A 20,253-nucleotide genomic window follows, 5' to 3' on the forward strand; every position below is an offset into this window, starting at 1 on the left:
CAGCACTGTGGGATCTTGGTCCAAGATCTAGTTAACAGTTATTGGTAATATCACTTGAGTTTCTTTGTATGGAGCTTTTGGAGATCCACAGGGATAAAAAGAACAGGTAGTTCTTTCTAGGTGTTACTACTGGATTCTTCCCACTGTGCTGATGAAGAATATGCAGCCACTATAAGAGGATGGCAAAAAACCAAATTATTTTTAAGAAAACCTTCCTCTTGTTACAACATTTCACAATAAAAGTGGAATTATTTCTACTAAGAATCCCTTTGGGTCACTGTGAAGTATCACCTTTTGTTTTCTGGAGCTTGTGCGTGTCTCGGGAGGTGAAGAGCAGCATTTCACATGCACTGAGTTTTGTGTGGAGATAACCTGAGAGTGCAGCTCTCAGGGAATGGAGGAGCTGCAGTGTTGGTATCAGTTGGGTGCACGGAGTGGGCCAGCTTGTACCATCTCCAGGTGTGTGACACCCTGAAGCAGTGTCCTGCTGTCCCTTGTCACCGCCATAACCAGCGTTGTGGCAGTGGCTTTGCTGGAGCAAGCGAGCCACAGTTGAGCCACAATCCTCAGTTCTGTTTTCTTTATTGTAGGGATAATTCCAGCTTTGTCCTTTGAACCCTCTGCCAGCCAGGTCTGTGTGGTCCAGTTCAGGGAGATGCCAGTGCCTTACTGGGCAAAGCACCAGGTGCTGGTTCAGGCTGTAACTGCCAGGAAAACTCACATCCCTAATGCATCCAAGCCTGAAACAAACGTGCTTTACTGGTAGGAGCTGCCTTGGAGGTGTGTGGGGAGGCTTTTATTGCTGGCTCTGCCTGTCCAGCTCATTGTGCTGTGCAGGACTGAATGTTTCAATGTAATGGGAAGAATCTGGGAGATCCCTGTGAGGTGAGATCAGCATCTGTGCATTGTTCAGCTTTAGTTATTTGCTATGTTGCATTCTGAATCATTCAGTGACCCCTGACTCCTCCTGGCAGCCCTGTGTGCTCTTCTCCAGCTGGTGTGATACTTGTGAGGCTGCTGAGTGACTCTGACCTTACCAAACTGGCCATTTCAGTCACTCCCCATCACAGACTCCATACCCTGTGTGTTATTTCCCTTTATGTTAATAGGAACATTTAAAAACTGTCAGCTTCCAAGCCCCTTGGCTCTCGTTGGCAGGGCTGTGCTGCCCTGCCTGCTGTTTGTACTTAGCACATTAAGAGGCTGCTGCTCTGCAAACCCCACGGCTGTGGAAGCCATTTGGACTGTCTTGATGTAAATAAAGTGAAGCTGGCAACAAAATTAATGAGGAAATGCTTTTCTGGTTATGAAATGCAATTTAGTCACAAGAATGTTTCTGTGAAACTTGTAGTTCTCTTTCTCCTTACTCTGCATTTCAGAACATGTTCTGAGAGCAGTACTTGCCACGTGCTGGAAGGAATTTTGTTTTAACATCTCATTTTTGTTGTACTCTATAATGCCTGTATTTTTCCATAAATCATCTTGGAGGTGTGTTCAGTGGCTCAGACCTTTTTGCTGGTTTAATACTAGATTTATCTGACTTACATTGTCAGTCTTCAGCAGTGGATTATTGCTGCCATATCAGTCTGTATCATTAGTCCTGTATTTGTCAATAAAAAATGCTTGGGTTATTGCACTTAGAACACTTTTCCCTCTCCACAAACCACTCAAGAGTAGGTTTGTAGCTTTAATTAACTTGTTTTTTCTTTTGTTTTATACCCATGACACAGAAAACTAAGCAAAATCCAGTCCAAAGCACACTTCTCACTGACTCAAATCTGCAATGAGGAACAAACAGATCAGGTACAATTTTCATAAATTCTCTGCTGTTCCTGTTGTGTGTACAAAGTGCTGAGTAGTGATGGGCAGTCAGTGTGCAAGCTGTGAGTAGAGACTTGCTGTAGCAATTTATAATTCCTCAGAGCTGGTGGCCCTTGGAGGAGGCTTTTTGGTGGTTACTGAGTGTTAAAGTTGGAAAAGTCAGTACAGAAACATATTCAACACAACTTTATGTAAACGACTTTATTGGAGGTTGTGCCAAAACCCTTGGGCAGCAGCAGTATCCAGGTTTTTATACAGAGGCTTCCATGCTGCTTCCAAGCTTGGCAGCTTAATGCTCAGTGCAAAGCCAGTTGCCTCTGTGTTCTTGGGAAGGAGGGAAAGTCTCTTCTAAGTGCTGGACTCTGTTTTGTTCAGGGTTTTCAGAGTGTAGAGGTTTTCTTATTTTTTTCTTTGTACACAAAATCGGCTTTGCAGTAAAGGGTGAGGATAATTGTGGTAGTTCCTTTTTCCTTTAAGGTTTGCTGTAATTGTTTCCATGTCATTACCCCCAGTCATGGTGATGTTAGAGCAAGGCCATGTTCCTTAGCTCTGGGTCCTTGTGCTGTGCTGCCTTCCCAGCTGTTCCTGGGCTGTCTGTGGAGCACCAGAGGGAAACCAGCAGTTTTCCAGGAGCATTATCCCCTCTGGGAAGTGCAGGAGGGAGGTGTTGGCTCCTTGGTGGATGGGGCTGAGGGGTGCTGAGACTGGAGATGCCACTGGATTGTGCTTGACTTTCACAAGAGTTATGCCAGGACATCAGCCTCTCCTTCCTCCCAGTCTGTCCATTCATACTCCCAGTGCTGGTGGGACCATTACAGTGCTGTCTCCTGGAGCAGCCAAGTGCAGCAGCTAATTAGCAGCTGGCTCTAATGAGTGGTGGCACAGGAGCTGGGAGAAAGGTGTGTAGGCTGGCAAGGCACTTCTCCCCGTGCTAATCCATGGAATGGGAATAGCCCCCACCCCAGCTATACTCATGTGGGGGAAGCACGGAGCAGCCTGGGCTTCCAGAGCAACACAGAACTTGTGACTAAATACATTTGTTTGGGCTAAACAACATTCCCAGTCAACATCTGAAAAATACCATGGAACCCCAGTAATGCTAGAGCTGACTTTTGCTCTTTGGCAGTCTCTGCATGGTGAGAAGGGACAGACCAGAGTAGCCAAAGCTGGAGCTGGGCTGTTCATTCACAGCAATCCCGTGGATGAGCAGAACCACGGTCCCAAAAATGCAAGATGCTCTCTCCATTGTGTATGAATTAATGATGGATGAAATGACTGCTGGATTGTAAATGGAATTTATAATATTAATGATATAATACAGTCTCTTGCCACAACGGGTCTCCTTTCCTGTCTTTTTAAGCTGCTTGGAACGGAGCCCAGTGCCTTATTCTTTAGTGGAAATAAATGTAAGCTAAGCAGCCTTGTACATCGAATATCACCAACATGAGACCTCCTGGCCATATGTGCCTGTCTGCTCAGCCCTTGGCTAATCTGCCACCAACTCCCAGGAAAAGCGTGATGGAAATGAAGGTGGTTTTAGAGCACGTTACATCTGCTATTAGGAAAAGGTAGAAAACCTGGTTTTGTAGCCTGGTGCAGCTGTGCAATGTTGCCACTGATTTCAGTGTCACATGAAGCAAGAACTCCCTTTGCTAAAGAGAAACCCCATGAGTTTCCCCTCTATTTTAACCCCTGGAGTGACACAGAGTGGTCAGGATGGAGCTTTTGGAGCCTGGCATTGTTCCTGGCCAGGAGAAAAGGCATTTATGTGGTGAAAGTGGGTGGGTTTAGGCTTTCCTCACACGTTTCACCCTGCAGTGAAACTTGTTACAACGCCTTGAGAATTGAAATGCCAGAGGAGCCTTCAGGAGGGTCTGCAGCTTTTCTCTGCATCTCAAATCAGGGTGTGATTTTTTAGCCATTTTCTGCGTGATTGTGGCCAAACTCTCCAGCTCCCTGCCAGAAGGGCTGAGAAGATGTGGCTACAAAGCTCTTCAAAACCCAGCTCTGCTCTCATTTCTGAGCAAGAACACTCAGCTCCTCCTTTATACTTTGTTTTATTTACATTTGAGGCTTCTCGTGAAAGCCAATTACAGAGCAGAACAGGGCAGTGAGACCATTTTATTCCCACTAAAAAGTGTTGATTCTCTCTCCTCCCGCCTCTGCAGGGCTCCTTACAAATCACTTGCAGATGAGATGTCTGCTGCCTCACCTTTAAAAAAACAAATAACATACCTGGGAACTGCCAATGGAATTCTTTTCCCCCTCCTGCTTTCCAGCTCCCAGGAACTGTAGGTTCAACATTTTACCTGGCAAGTGAGCAAATGTGCATCAGGAAGGTTTTTGTTGCCTTGGGGCTTTTGGTTATTTAAATTTGTCAGAACTCTCAATCGTTAAAATCAGAGTTGCATTTGATGTAAACAAGAAGGATCAAAAGCTCTACTTGTGCTGTTTGGAGAGGTCACTTTCTGCAGACAGAAGTGTAATTTAAAAACTTTTTCAAACTAACCAAATGCTGGTGACGAGATGTACATGGAACCTCTTGAAAGAGCATAAGTGGCTTTTCCCAGAAAGAGAAGTACCTTTTGGTTAACCTTTCCCCAATTAAAGTGTCAAGCTCATTGGACAGCTTCTCCCATTTGGAAGCATTAACTGATGCACAAATGTTTCTGTTTTAAAGAAGATGAACTTTGGGATCTGTGGGTACTTACAGTGATGGTTTCTCTGTGTTATTTCAATAATGCTCCATTCTCTTTGTGCTAACAGATGTCTGCACTTGACAGATCTTCAGCACTGAAGCTTTCAGAAGCTTTAAATTGTTTTTTTGAATACCGAGTTTAAGTTTTGTGTGAGAGGTTTTCTTTTCTGCCTTGCAGTGGCTTGCACTCTGTGATTCCAACTTCTACATTGGACTATTCTATGACTCCAAAACCCCAAAGCCAAACAGCCAACACCCAACCGAGAGCAAATCCCCAAACCAGAAAGGCCGAGTGTAGTTTTCAGCAGCCTTTATTCCCGGACTGGTCTGAGCTTTGTTGTGCTTTTCTGAGGTTACTTTCTACAGGAATTCGGTGCTGCTGCTTGGCATGTTCCTGCAATAAAAGTGTGTATTTGCAGGGAATCCACTGGGTGCAGAGTTTGTCTGGCTTTATGAAGTAGTAAATTTTCTGTTGCTTAATCTAATATTCTAGAGAAAAACAGTCGTGCAGGGAAAGGAGAATGTTGCTTCACCCTCCAGAAGTGCCATTAGAGATCTTGATCTTGTTACAGTCTTTGCTATTACTTGTAAAACAGTAACATATGAGGATTTAAGGTCTGTTGCAGTCAGAAAGTACAAAGAAAAGAGTGAGTGTCGATACCAACAGAGGGCAAACGACTGTGCTGAAGCCAGGGAGGCAATGCTGGGGCCAGCCTGCTTCCTCAAGGATCAAATCAGGGTGAGTTGAACCCTCTTTTATTTTATGGTGGGTTAACTAAGCCCTGTGCTCTGCCTCTGTGATGTTAAATCCTGCTCAGATTGTGTGCTGCTCTTTGAAGTGACAATATCCATCCTGCACCTTCACTTGTGGTTTTCTCTCCTTTTCCAAAGCACAGTCTGTCTCGCTGTCCCCTCTTTGTGGGGGTGGCTGGGTTTTGGTGGCACTGGTTGAGTGCTCAGTATCCAGAGTTAGGGCTGGAAGATGCTGCAGGTTCTTGCCCTTTTGAAACACGGGCTGCTCCTGGCACAGGGGCCCTGAGCAGGATGGGCTGCAGGGACAGGGCCACCGAGAGAAGGTGTTGGAACAGAGCAGATGCTGACAGAGAAGCTCTCAGAGAAGAGCTCCACTCAGGCAAGGACACCAGGCCTGGAAATGCCAGTGGAGGCTGAAGCCTGGATTGTGTGGGGCTCCTGGGCTGGCCCAAGGAGTGCCATGGAGCTGGGATTTGGACCAAGGCTTCTCACCTGTCAAAGAAACCAGCCCAGAACTGAACAAGCCGGAGTTGGGGCGTCCCCCATCTTCTAATCCTGCACTCAATCATCTCCTGGCTTGGTAAGTATTTGGAAATGACAACACTAGAGCTCTTGTGTTCATGACATTCCTGTTAATCTGAGTTACCTCTTTTCTTGTCTCTGGTTTCTCCTGCCTTCATTTATGTGCTTGACTGTGAATGCCTCCTCAGACATGAACACGTTGATGAGCCTTAATGAGTTCATATAATCCCTTTGAGCTCTATATTGCTGCCTAAGAACACTGGCTGTGGCTGCTTAAAAATACAGCATTTTCTGCAAAGGTGCATCATGGCACCAGCTGGAGGCATGGGGGGCTGCAGTGGGGTTGGGACAGCTGAGGTCCCCCTGGAGAAGCATCCCTGCACTGGCCAGCCTTTTCCTGCTGCAGGCTCATTTGGAAATGGCCTTTTCACACAGGACCAGTGCTTAATATATCACTCAGACTTTGCTCATTGTCTACAGTTAGAAGTCTAACCTAGGCTCAGCAAAGTAATTAGGAGAAATAATTAACAGCTCTCAGTGATGAGGCAACCTCTCTCTCCCTCCCCTCTCCCTCACCATGTGGTACACCTTGGTAGTGACTCAGAAAACACAAGAGGACATTATGAATCAAAAAATAAGTCTTTACCTGTAATTAACTGTGCACACAGAAAGGAAAACGTGGTGATCAAGCAGCCATTAATAGTTGCTTTACTGGAGGAGAATACACCAGAATCAAATGCTCATGGCAAAATGTCCCTTTAGGTCGTGGTTCTGTTATAACATTTAATCCAAACAAAAATAAGTCTCTACCAAAAGAAGTATTTGACCCGTACACCATACGGACATGTGTGGATAAGACACTGCACTCCTCACGTTCCAAGTGCCTCATGGCCCCTGTGTTCTCCGTAAATGCAAGAAAACAAAACCCAGCCATGAAAATACAAAATCAATGCAGCAGCTACAGTCGTAGGCAACAGTATGTGCGTGGCCAGGCCCATGGTGGGATGCGGGACTATGCAGCAGGGATGGACCAGAGTCCCCTCTCCCCACCCTCCCCGTCCCCTGCCTGGTGTGTGGTGGGGCTCTGGAGTTGTCATGACAGGCTTTTCCAAAACAGGACGCTAAGAGGAGGGAAAATAAAAAGAACACCCCAGCCTATACCAAAGTAAATAAAGTAATAATAAAAAAAACATCCCTTGGATCGGGGCACTGTTTGCCCAGGGCCCCGGCGGCCCCGGGCCGCCCTGTGCGGAGCAGGACAGAGTCACTGTGCGCAGGGAGGACGGACGGGCCGTGTCCCGGCACAGGCTGTGCGGTCCCCATGTCACCGCCCGGCCCCGGCTCCGCGCTGGGACACCGGGCTGGCTCCGCGGCCACGAGCCAGCCCCGGGCTCCCTGCGTACCTCTCTGCTTGGAAAGTGGACCGAAAGACGTTGTGCAAGTCCTAGCGTGAAGGAAGGCGGAGGAGGCTGTGGGGACGGCCACCCGTCACCTCGGTGTCCCCAGGTCCCTCGGGTGACGCGCCCGGGCTGGGCTCCCTCTGCGGCCTCAGAGGTCCACCCAGCCTCGCAGCTGCAGGGCGAGCACCCCCAGGGCCACGGTGGCCAGGCTGCCGCCAGCACCGAGAGCACCGTCACAGTCCTTTTTGTCCACTTCACACCTGGACTGCTGGCAGAGGACCCCCTTGAAGCCCACGGGGCAGATGCAGCGCTGGTTCTGGTAGCAGGTGCCACCGTTCTGGCAGAGCAGGAGCTCGTCATCGCAGACATTGGCTGCAGGGTGAGAGACAGGGATGTGGGTGTTACACCCCTTGGTTGCAACAGGAACTAGATTTTAGCTCTTAGGGGTTAAATTATCCAGCCCTCCCAGTGCTAGAGAGCAGTTCCAAGGTCAGCAGAATGTAGTGGAGGGGTGCAAACCCCATGGGCAAAGCTATCAAGTCATTTTGGATTTGGGAGGAATGGCCGGGATCTGCTCACCCTGCACCACGAGCATCATGGGGCACCCGAGCCAACAGTGCTGGAGATCCTGCTCCTGTTTGGAGCCATCTCACAGCTCCCTGTGGCCCTGCAGTCGGGTACTCACGGAAGCAGCCCTGTCTCCAGTAGTAGTTGGGCAGGCAGTCGTCACACTTGGGCCCCGTGGCACCTTCCTTGCACTCACAGTAGCCGGTCTCGTTGCAGCGGTCGTGCATGGAGCCGATCTGGTTGCAGTTACATTCTGGCCAAAGACAGGGAGGTCACTGCCTGTCCTGCCTCGAGGTCCCTGCATGCAGCTCCCTGCGGGAGGGGCTGGGGACTTTGGAAAAGTCTGGAGATGTGCTGTGGAAGAGAGCTTAGAGACCAAGGGGCTGGGAGGATGTGGTGGCCTGAGAGGCCCTGACAGTGCAAATGGCCATGGGTACAAACTCCTCTTTGGAGCTGAGCCCCTCCTGGCTGAGCAAGGCATCTGAATCCAGTCAGAAAGCATTCTACTGTGAGGGTGGGGAGGCCCTGGCACGGTTTGCCCCGGAGCAGCTGTGGCTGCCCCATCCCTTGCAGTGTCCAAGGCCAGGTTGGATGGGCCTTGGAGCAACTTGGGATAGTGGAAGGTGTCTCTGCCCATGGCAAGAGGTTAGAGATAGTTTCCAACCCAAACTGTCCTGTGATTCTATGATATTATATAGGCTTTATTGTCAGGGAAGAGGTGCCTTGGCAGGCTGCAGCGACCGTACCAGCTGCCATCCTTGCAGAGCATGCATGTGGGGCAAACACCCTCCAGAGAGGGGCTGAATGAAGCCCACCCACCCCGGGTGCTCACCTATGCAGACATTCTCATCGTCCAGCTCGGCCGAGCTGTTGCGGTAGAAGCCCAGGCGGCAGTGCTGGCAGTGCTGGCCCCGCGTGTTGTGCTTGCAGCTCACGCAGGTCACCACGTTCAGGAAGTCGATGTAGCTGCAGCGGTTGGAGTGGCCATAGCACTCGCAGTCTGCGGAGGAGAGGAGGAGAGAGCTGGGACATTGGCCTGGAGCACCTTCCCTCCGCTGGGAGGAGGAGAGGAGCTGCTGTGGAGGAGAGTCCTGCCTGGGGGAATGCTGTGGGAATGCTGTGGGAATGCTGTGGCCACTGCCAGCACAGGGCTGGGGTGTGCTGGGCAGGAGGAGTGCACACAGTTCTCCACCACCACGGGGGGATAGGGCTGGAAATCATCGCTCAGAGAGCAGAGCAGGGTCAGGGTCCCTGTAATCTTGGGGTGTGGACAGGCAGGAGCCAGCCCCTTGCAATCCCAGGACATAATCTCTTTCAGAAAGTGCATAATCATGGGAGCAGGCAGTGGAGGGGAGTCAGGTGGTAATTACAGAGCTGCCTTGTTAATGAGCAGAGCCCTGTGCCGGGGTTTGGTTTTGGGGAGGCTGCAGGACCTGTGAGGAGCTGGGCTGGGGTGCAGAGTCCTGGCAAAGGCTCTGCCTCTCTGGGGCACAGAGGGGAGTGGCCCGTGGGATGGGGCTGGCAGAGGCTGCTTAAGTGGAGATGAAGCTGCTGCGTGTCCAGGTAAAACCTCACAGCCTCTCTTTTTCCCCTCTGTGTCCCTTCTCAGCAGGCCCATTCCTGTTGTGAAGGGTGGTGCCTCTCAGGTTAAATGTTTAAAATAAGTCTATGCAAGGCAACGTGGCTTGTGTGGGATCTTTCAACAGCTGGTGGACGGGTGTGTGAAGGTTTGAACCAGGGCTTGCCTGGAACAGCACAGCCTGCAAAGGCTGCTGATGGGGTGGGACATGCCACTATCACTTGGCCAAGTGCTCCTGTCCCCAGGGCTGACCTCTCTCAGCTGTGGGCACGTGTTAGAAAACAACCATCTGTGGGTGAATTTGTAGTCAGGGGGATTGGATTATGTGCTTCTTGTGCTCGCTTTTTATTACCATGACTAGGGATGGTGATAACCTTGCAGTGCTGGATCTTACTGGGAGTTTATATGTAAATGTGTTTATGTACTGATATGTGCAATTCTGGAGAGAAGGAGGTGACTTGTGGCCCAGCTGGCCTGGTCAGGAGGTTCCCAGCCAGCAAGGGCAGGGGATAACATGAGCAGAAATTCTCAGCCAGGTCTGAGCTTTCAGAGCCTTCGGAGAGAGGTTTGGAGCTGGGGCTTTGTTCCCAGCAGGACATTAAACATTCAAGGATGGCAGAGGGGTGGCAGGGAAGGGTGTGGGTTGGCATGCACATGCAGCTGGAGGAGGAGATGTGATCAATGACATGATGACCAGGGAAGATGGAGCAGGGCAGAGGTTTCCCCACGGTTCACAGCTGCCTGAGGAGGAGCTGAGAGAGTCTTGTAATCTTGACCCCCTCTGAAAGAACTTCAGCCTCATCAACTGACATCCAAAGAATTTCAGCTCAAATACTGCCTGCTGCAATTCCCAAGCAGTGTTTCAGACTCGGGAAGCACTGCTACACACAGCTAACAGCTAACCACGACTCGGACAGACCCTCCCCACCTTCTCCGTGTCTGAGTCTGCAGGACCACCTCACCTGAGCGAGGTCAGGGAGCCCTGGAGCGCCGCCCTCCCTCCACTTACCTTTGTACGTTTCAATGGGAACCACTGGGCCAGAGTTTGGTTTGAGCCGGATGAGTTTTGAGCTCTTTGAGGATGCTTGAGAAAAATCAGAGACAGGCTTTTTCTCACTGCTCAGCACCACCCCGTGTCCTCCCCTGCCACGAGAACAATGCCGAGCCAAGAGCACTGTGCTGGCATCTATTTCTGCACCAGACAGCTGGGAGCTGCTACATTTCTCCTCTTCCCCTCCCCTCCTCAAAGTCTGATGCATGAAAAACTCAATGCACGAAAAACTCAATGCACAACACTACTGCAGAGCTGGGAGGAGCAACTCACCCACGTGCCCCCTCGATTAGGGTTTGTTGGCGTGGTTTGGGTTGTTTGGGATAAGGATCTACAACTTACAAACCACATCTACAGGCCATGGGCTCGGGCTGATGGAGGTCACGCCAGCTGGCAGCCAAAAATCTGCGAGGAGGACAAGCGCTACGGAGGTGGCATCTGGCAGGAGTTGCTACAGGGTCGTGCAGAGCAGGTGCTGCTCCAGCCTGGCCCGTCCCCAGCAGCACGTACCTGTCTTTTTCCCGTGCTTCTTGCCTGCAGAGTGTGCTGTGCGCCCTGCTTTGCTCTTCGGAGCCGCTACGCCAGGATAAAACAGGTCTTAGAGATGTGCTGGGGAGGGGCCTCCCAGGCCAGCCCAGGGCCATGTTTCCTATGTGTCCTCAGGGTAAAGGGCTGTCCCGGCTGGAACGGGGCTCCCTGGGGGTTGTGCTGTCTCTGTCTCACACAGAATGACCCAGCACTGAGGGTGGAGGCCATTGAACCTTGGGAGGTTTTGGGCTTTGGTGAGCCCAGTGAGGGGCAAGGTTGAGCAGCACTGAGGTCCCACAGGGTGTTTGGAAATGGATTCTGGTTCTGTTGGTTTTTTGTGAAGCTCAAGCCCTTGCAAGTGCTGTGGTGCTCAGGGAGGCCCTGGGTGAGCATTGCCAGCTCCAGCCTCCTGTGTTGGTCACAGCCTCACAGTGACAGTGATGGCAGGAGGTGGCCATGCTCCCCATGGGCTCAGCCATGGTCAGAGTGTGCCCACTCCTGCTTCCAACACCACCCCTGAGGCTGCAGTGGTGCCAGGGCCCTGCTGGTCTCCATGGCTTTCCTTGACCCCAAACATCTCCAAAAAGACCTCCCTGGGGCTGGATGAGTGAGCTGAGCTGAGCTGGACCCTCTGAGTAGGAGATTGTGCGATGGTGGGTTGTGCTGAGGGCAGGTGGGTTGTCCTGGCCTGTGGCACCAAGGCAGAAACCTGCCCTGTCCCAGCCTTGGGGACAGGCCTGGCCTTACCTCGCATGTTCTCAGGAGGGTCTGGTGGCTTTGGCTTCTGTCCAAGGGCTGCTGTGTTTGGTGGGTCATCACAGGTGGCATCAGAGAGAACATCAGATTTAAAACAGACCCCCCCCGGGCTGCTTAAAAAGGTGGCAAAGGGACACTGGAAGCTCTAGGCAGGTGTCTAGGCTGGGTCAGCAGAGCTGTATCTGGTTGAGGATATGCTGAAGCAGGAAGGAGAGACAAAGTCTCCTGAAAATTAGCATCTAGAAGTGTGAAGAGAGGCAGGAAAAATATTCCTAAGGAGAAGGTGTGGGAGCTGCCGGGTGGCTGAGTGTTGGCACATGGTCCTGACGTTGCCCAGGCATGGAGAAGCCAAATCTGCAAAGCACTGTCAGGATGTCAGCACACCTGGCCCCTTGGTGTAGCTGCATCAAAGGCAGCTTTGCCTCTCTGTGAGGCCAGACAGCCCCAGGATGTGGTGATCTGCACGGGAGGGATGCTAAAGTCTACGGCTGGAGCGAGCTACAGGAATCCTGGGTGGGAAACAGGAGCTGAGCGCCAGAGGCAGCCACCAAAGCGTGCGTGTGGTGGGAACCCTGAGGAGGAGAAGCTTCAGCTTCAACAGCCAGAGAGAAACCTCCCAAGGCTCCCACCTGGAGCACCTCAGGCAGTCACACAGGAGACCTGAACAAGGGGATGCATTAGAAGAATCCGTGCTCTAAAGGACACAGGCCTATCCACTCACAGGGTAATTCTGCTCTACAAACAGGCTCCAGCCTCGGGAGGTGACAGGATTTCCATGATCCTCTCCGTTCACCCCAGCAGCAAGCTGTGAACAGTCCTTTCTACCACTCACCACCCTCATCTTGCACGTACACGACTAAACCCCGAGGCTCAATCCAGCCTCACCGGATTCCCAGCTGTGGGCAGGGCACAGACAGGCCCCGAGCTTTTTCCCAGGCAGAGGAGGAGAAAGGCATGGAAAACACAGATCCAGAGCTAGAAACTAAAGTGTTCTCTGAGCTGGTTCTCACTGGCAGGACCCAGCTCAGCCACGTGGCACCTACCTTGTGCTCCTGGGCCAGTCTTGGCCAGGGGAGAGCCCACCTGCAGTGGGGCAGCTGCCGACAAGCTGGGGTAGTCTTGCAGTGATCAAAGGGAAAACTGTGTTACTGGGGGAGCTGGTATCCCATGAGGAGCCCTGCAGCATTCCCACAGGGAGTCAGAGCCCCAAATCCAACACCCAGCCCTGTGCCACGGAGGTCCTTAGGCACTAGAAGGGCTGGGAAGCCCTTGGATTGTGAGGGGCAGCTCAGCACACAGGGGTTTGCTCCTGTGTTTGCAGCAGGATCTGAGCCACCACCCTGCACCCCTCTGCTTTGAAGGAACAGCTGAAAAACAGCCCAGGTGTCCTGGGATGGAGGCACCAAGCCCTGGTTTCCAATCCCAGCTTCCAGGCCCTCCTTCAGGCTCTGCTCTTTTCCCTCAGAAATACAAATTAAAGAATTTCCAACCACCGCAGAGAAGTTGAACCAGCAAGAAATTCTATAGCTCACTTGTTTGGTTTCCCTGCAAACCCTCACCCCCACTGGCTCCATCCCCCTCCCCGGCTCCTCAGTATTGGTAACAATCTTCAGGTTTGCTAGAAAACAAACCAGGGACTAAGAATTTTAAAAGCCATATTATTAATTTCAAGCTCCAGTTGGGTAACATAAGGAGGAGGAGGAAAAAAAAAAAAATCTCTTGATCCTTGCCAAGTTTCAAAGGACAAACCCGAGTAGGAGAGAAATGTGATTTCCCAGCCTCGTCAAGGGGATGATAAACAATACAGAATAAAAAAAAAAAAAAAAAAAAATTATTTTTTTAATGACAAGCTCTAAGAGAAGGTGATAGACATTGTCCTTTTCAGCTGGAAAATGGAAACCAATTGATATTAATACAGTGTTAAAGAGAATATGAAAAAATCCCTGTGCAAATTGGCAAGGGTTTAATTAGAGTCACAATAAAAAACAGCCCTGGAGGCATTTTGCTTTTTAGTCATTCACATACACCTCCACTCAATCGCATTTACAGAGCCAAGAAAATTATTAATGCTCATTATCTGAGAACCTTTCCCTTTGTAGCTCTGGGCCATAATGGACAGTTTTACATTTTGGGAGGGGGAGAGAAACACGTTTTGCCCCAGACCCACTTCATAAAAATGTGAAACGATGGGCGGCTCTGATGGAATTGCTGTTCTGGTGGGCTTCTGAGGAAGTGGAATAAATGGAACCAAGAAGTCACATTTCATAGCAAAAACCATTGGGGAAAACAGCACTGGAGAAGCCTGGAAAAGTCCTTCTCAAAACATAAACATGGGATCCCTTCCTGCAGGACCTCCCCAAAGCCAGGCTGTCAGTGTTCACTTTCTGCTGGAGTTCGTGACCACCCAGCAGGGCTGAGGCTGGTCCTGTTTTTCCCAGAGGTGAACTGGCACTGCTGAGACTGCCATGAACTAAAGGGAGAAAAATTGCAGCAGGGAAAAAAAAAAAGAAAAGAAAAAAAAAAGAAAGAAAAGTTGGGGCTTTTTTGCTTATTTTGAACGTGGGAAAAAATATAACAAATGGCAAGGAAGAAGCTGACAGGCTTCAAGGAAGGTTTTGAAATAACAGAACTGCAGAAGGCAAAGGAGAATAGCACTTAATTCATCCTCCTAAGGGTAACTGCGATTTCTTTTCCTTCCACCCGTTTTGGCAGCTTCCACTGCCTTCAGACCACAGCCCTTGCCCATGAACTCATCCCTCTCGCCGCACGACTGGGCACAAAAAGCATCCTACGAGCACGACCACAGCTCCACCTTGACCACGGAAAACACCACGAGCAGCCAAAGGAAGCAGATGTCTAGCAGCTCCATGCAACCCAAAGACAACCCAAATCTAATCTACTCCTCTAGCCTACGTGCCACGCTGCTTCTGCCGTGCTGCTACCCACTGGTGTGCGGAGGCACCGGGGAGAAGGGAAAAACACGTCGGGCTGGCTTTAAATACCTGATTTTTTCTGTGTTTCTGTCACGGGCACAGAGGAGGCAAACTCAGAGGCTGGTCTGATGATGCTTGCTTATGGTGGGAAGCAGAAATTCAGAGGGCAGAAGACAGTGTGTCAATTAGAGGGTGAAACAGCATGGGGATGGGACAGGGCTCTGGCAGCACTGGTTTAAATGTCAGGCTTTAAAGCAAGGAGGGATTTTTAATGCTTCTAAAATTCAGACAGGGGTTACAACAGAGTATCTCACTTTGGGATTCTGACCCTGCTTGGGGGTCACCTCCTGCAAATATATCCTACCAGGAGCTCAGGGGGTCACCTCTTTCACAAGGTGTCTCCCTTGAGGCCCAGGTGAATTAGATCTGCAGCTTCTTGGGGAATGTCATGGATTTAAAGAAATACTTTATGTTTTCCACGGAGAAGGAGGAACATCTCAGGCCAAAAGGAGATCAGAATTAAGCTGTGCCTTGATTCTCTCTTGCTGGTCAAGGGCACACAGTGGACCTTTGGCATCAAACCCCTCATGCTGCCCAGGTAAGAGCAGGTCCTTGAGCTGCTGGGCGGTCCTGGCTACCCTCTTCTGTGGAGCAGCCCCTCCAGGGACTGTCACCACTCCCAGGCACACCATCCTGGGGTGGGACCTGGCTCTGGAGAAGCACAGATGGGGATCTGGATGGGGGTGAGGAGCTCGGAGCTCAGGCCTGGCTGTATCAAGCCAAGGATCTGGCAGCTGGGCTGCAATTTATTAATTTTGTCCCTTGCCATCAGTTAATGAAAGCGTTAGGAAAACATTTTCTCTGCCCAGGAAGCAGGTTTTGGAGAAGGAATAAACCCTGAGGTGCGTGATGTCTCTCAGGTCCCTCAGAGCAGCCTGCCAGGAGAGGTTACCCCCAGCACCCCAACCCCATAGAGACACTGTCCTGCCTGTGCCAGAGGTGCCACAGAACACTGCAAATCATACAAGAGACACACCAAGCAGCTACCCACATGAACACAGCAAAAAAAATAGCCCTAAAATGGCCCTACAGGTGAGCATGGATAAAAATCAGATGGCCCCAAGTGCATGGTGTGGATGCAGCTATGATCACCTGGCCCTGCTGGGGCTGTGGGCATGGTGTGAGCTCCAGGCTGGGGGGTGGATGAACCTCCTCCTGCACAGGTACAGCTTAGCTCTGGGTGAGGAGCTCTTCCTAACAGAGCTGAGCCTTGCACTCTTTTTCCAGGGTCACTCCAACTCCGTGGAAGTTGCACCTAAACCCTCGGCTCCCTGATTAACTCCTCAAGCAGGGTACTTCCATGAATATATCTATATTTGCATAAACATGCAATCAAGTTTCCTCATCCCTTTGACTGGCTTCTGGCAGCTCCCCCAGACAGACTGTTACTAACATGCTGTGGGTGTAAAACGTCCTCCTGGGAAATATCAGGCCCTGAAAGCATGGCAAAGGGAGGAATGCGTGTCTAATTCCCCCATGAGCAGCTTAAAAAAATGTCCTGCTGTTAAGTTTTATCTGCTCATTTCCAAAAGACAAGGAAAAACACTGTCTCCTTGTTCACAGGGGGAGGGAAGGAGGAACCCCCAGAAGAAGGACAAAAGTTTTCCTCCACAGGGTGATTTCAGAAATTAGGAAAGGACGTTTCTGGCGCGTGTGTGAGCTCCAGCCCTGCACACTCCCGGGCTGCTTGGACAGCGGCCACCTGGGGAATGTTGGAATTCTGCCCTAGGAAAACTGCACCTGCATTACAGCCATGAGTTTGGCCACAGGGACTTGGTGCAGGATTGGGACAACCAGCAAGGACAGAGCAAAGCCTGTGGGCTGCTCTGAGTCAGGTGGCAAGTGGCAGGAGGTCAGGGATAGAGCAGGATGGGGTTCAATTCCCCTCTCCTTCCAGAGAAAGATGTGGTTTAAATTTATTATGGATCAGTAAAGTCTTCATTGCTTTCCTGCTCTGCCTTGTCATGGAGCTGTGAGAGCATCTCTGGCAGCTGTGCCAGAGACAACAGCAAACCAGGGCTTCCTGGAGGCTGGGGGAAGCGAACCAAGTCAGGGTGATTTTTATCCATGTCCCTTTATCATCCTACAGAGCAGAGACCCACAGCTGCCAACACAGCAGCCCCGTGGGAAGCAGCTGAAAGAGGAGCCTGGGAACAGAGTCCTGGCTTCAGAGCGGGGCAGGGAGCATGGCACCCACCTGGCTGGCTGGTGGTGGCTGGTAGGGGGGTGCTGCTGGTAGTGGTGGTGGTTGAGGTGGTGGTGGTGGTGGTGGTTTTTGCGGTGGTGGTTTTTGCAGTGGTGGTTTTTGCAGTGGTGGTTTTTGCCGTGTTTGCTCGCTGCGGTCGCTCGTACGCTGACAAGCAAAGAGAAGAGTTGGGAGGCACTTACTGGGGGGAATGGAGGGTTTCCATGCCAGCCTGCACACCTGTGAGGCTGCTGCTGCTGGGCTGAACTGGTGACTGATTTCTCAGCACAGTCACAACTGGGGCACTGGCAGGATTAAGGCGACGGCGGCTCGGTGACGCTGCACGCAGCCAGGGCATGTGTGTGTGTGTGAGCAGGGGCTGCAGGCTGGGGCTGTATCAGCTTACTCTGTTGGTGCAGATATTGGCTTAAATACTTACAGCTCGATCATAAACTAATTGCCAATTAAGCTGAAAAGGGGAAATGGAGGCATGTCTGGGCAGGGATGGGGCGAGGAGCGAGTGGGAGGTGCCAAGGAGCCCCCAGGCCAAGCTGTGCTTCCAGTGCCCGGTGCCTACGTGCCCAGCTGTGCTCCTTGCACAGTGCCATTCCCTGCTGCCACCCCTCACCAGACTGCCTGCCACCATCAAAGCCAACCAGGACCATTGGCACGTGTTTGTTTCCAGTGGCACCCTTCAAATTTAGGATGGCTTGGGGTCAGCAGAGCCCCTGCAGAGCCGGGTGGGAGGATCCCACCCCACTGCTCCCCACAACAGCCCCGACTGAAGTAACACTGGGACACAAATTCCTGCTTAACTTACACCTGCTGCCCTCCTGTCCTTGTTTGTCCCACTGCTTCATGCAGATTATCGTGCTTAATTTCATAATAGCCCTGAGCTAGTTTAAATACTTAATTTAGGTCACTTCTAGTCTCCTATGTGGGCTAAATAATCTCTCCTTAACTGGCCTTGGACACAAATCCCTCCTGTCCACCTCCTGCACATTGCTCCCAGCGCCCTCCTGGCTTCTGCCCCGCAGAAAATCTTGATGGGGAACGTTTTCCAGGGAAACAAAAGTAGTGCTGAGGATGCCAAGCTTTGTAAATGGGAAGAAAAAAAATTATCAGAATGATTTTGAACAGAAAGGTGAAGAATATATTGGACTGTTGAAACATTTATTTTTTTAAATCCTAAATTACTTGAGGGAGTCTTTTAATTTTTATTTGAAAATTTCAAGCACTTAACTGCTAAAAACCTAAATATGGTTCATTTACCCAGAAAACCTGTCCTCCACTTTTCTATTAGGTGCATTTTTCTTAATTGCAATTTCATTTGCATTTCCCTGAAACGATTCCTCCTCCAATTCTTTCCACTTGCCTGCAAACCAAAGAATTCATTATTCATTCAGCTCCCTGATTTGTCTCTTCTGGAGGGGCACTCCAAACCACAACATTCAAACCCAGGCTTCTGCTTACCCAAAACTCCAGGCTCTTTGATATCAAACTACCTCCAGCTTTGTTAAATAAGGAGCCCTCTCCTGCCATCAATCTTGCAGCAGAAATCCCTGCTGAGCTCTGCTGCCTTTGCTGCTGACACCTCACAGACATATGTTCATATACATACACGTGTACATACAGATGTACACACACTCTATATGCTTTTTTATTGATAGACCAAGGTGACCCAGCCTGGGTCCTACGCCAAATAATTCACACCCAGCTCCTTCTCAGAGCAATTCTGCAATACTGGGGGGGGCCAGGGGGGAGTTCACAGGGAGCACTGGTGATTTTGAAGAGTCTTTTTTTATTTCCTTTCTGGCTGCCATACTAACGAACCTCACGGGGGGAAACCATCCCAGAGGGAGAGGCAAAATGAGGCTACTGAAGTCAGAGGAAGAAAATATAAGACTCTTTGACAGGACAGAAAATGAGGCACAATTAGGGAAGACTTATAGCCTGGAAAATTATAATGGATAGAAAATAACCATATTTTTTTTCCTAGTGGCATCCACAAGGATCATGCACCGAGGTGTTAAATGCCAGCGTTTCACTCAGGGTTTTACTTACTGCCAGAGGCTGAGCCTGCAGCTGCACCTGGAAAAAACAAGAGGAAGCCCAGTCACTGGAAGCAGGACACCATCAGAAGATCATACAGACACACAACATGGGACTCAACAGCAGCTAATTAGTGGGGGCTTGCTCACAGGCACATCAGTTTGCTGCTACAGCTTAAAAGCTGCTTTTGTCAAAGCACAGAAACAGCCAGACAACACTGTCTGGGCTCCTGGCATCTCAAGCCTCTCACCCGGGGAAGGAAAACCAGCGTGGTCCTTGCTGATGGTTTTTTTTCTGTTAACCATTTCCTTGGGCTGCTGTGAAAGCCCCGCAAAGGACAAGCACATCCTTGGAGGAGCACTGGGCTGAGGACAGGTTGTAGGGTCTGAACAGGGAACTAAAGGCCATGGGCCTCCCTGCTGTAGCACGTGGGTGAATCATGGAAAGTCTCAGCTCTGCATGAACATAAAGCACAGGAGCAGTGATGGAAGAGGCAGGACTACCAAGAGGAGAGGGCTTCAGAGAACTGCCTCTGGGGCAGAGGAAGAGGATGTTGATGTGGGGAGAAGGAAGCAGAGGAGAGAGTTGGGGTGGGGAGGAGGAAGAAGACTGAGTGACAGATGGGAAGAGAGATGAATAGGAAAAGGAAGAGCAGAGGAGAAAGAGAAATAGGAAGAGACACAAGGAACGGAGGGGAGGGAAAAAGAGAGAACAGCATGTCTGTGCCTGTCAACACCAGAAACTCTCCCAGGCTCCTTTGAAGCAATGCAGCCGCTTGGTGGGAGCTGACAAGCTCGTTCCCTTTCAAAGAACCTGCTCGTCTACCAGCCCTGGCACACACAAAACATTCCCGTCACGGCCTTCGGAGCCTGAATTTCAGCTTTGATCATCTTAAAGCACATAAATCTTTCAAAAACTTTGGGGGGAGGGAGAGCAAAGATTCTCTTTGGTAATGCTCAAAGCTGGTGCTTGAAAGGCTGGAGTGGCTACTGTGGCTTCATGACATTTAAACAAGTTTGCTAATGTGGAGTGGACAGGAACCCAAGAGGACCCGGCCCATCTGTGATGTGTCCTGCCCCAATTCCCTGCTCGGAGGATGGTGGGAACGCATCCTCCCTCTCGCCTGCGCGCCGCCGCTGTCAGAGCCGTGTTCCAGCAGCAATTGGAGGAGGCTGGGGCTGCGCACGGGGACCGCAGCTCACGGCGCTTCCCTGGAACCCCGGCACGCACGGAACGGGATCCAGAGCGCAGCCAGCACTCCTGCAGCTGAGCAGAGCCAGCACAGAGCCCCGGGGCTGCTCGACAGCCAGAGCTCTGCTGTGCTGAATAACGCCTTTGTCCAAGGGCA

General features: G+C 50.8%; 1 protein-coding gene across 1 annotated transcript in view; it reads right to left on the minus strand.

The window, feature by feature from the left end:
• Window positions 1-7,342: 7,342 nt before the first annotated feature.
• NTNG2 (netrin G2) overlaps window positions 7,343-20,253 on the minus strand; it is a gene marked incomplete at both ends in the record, with an annotated part of 42,557 nt that continues 29,646 nt past the window's right edge. Inside the window, 3 exons of the mRNA XM_082295048.1 lie at window positions 7,343-7,566; window positions 7,880-8,014; window positions 8,594-8,784. Of these exons, the coding sequence (XP_082151174.1) occupies window positions 7,343-7,566; window positions 7,880-8,014; window positions 8,594-8,784 (550 nt within the window). The remainder of the gene's footprint in view (window positions 7,567-7,879; window positions 8,015-8,593; window positions 8,785-20,253) is intronic.

Source organism: Coloeus monedula (assembly GCF_965178545.1).
Source record: "Coloeus monedula genome assembly, chromosome: 21".
Taxonomy (NCBI): domain Eukaryota; kingdom Metazoa; phylum Chordata; class Aves; order Passeriformes; family Corvidae; genus Coloeus; species Coloeus monedula.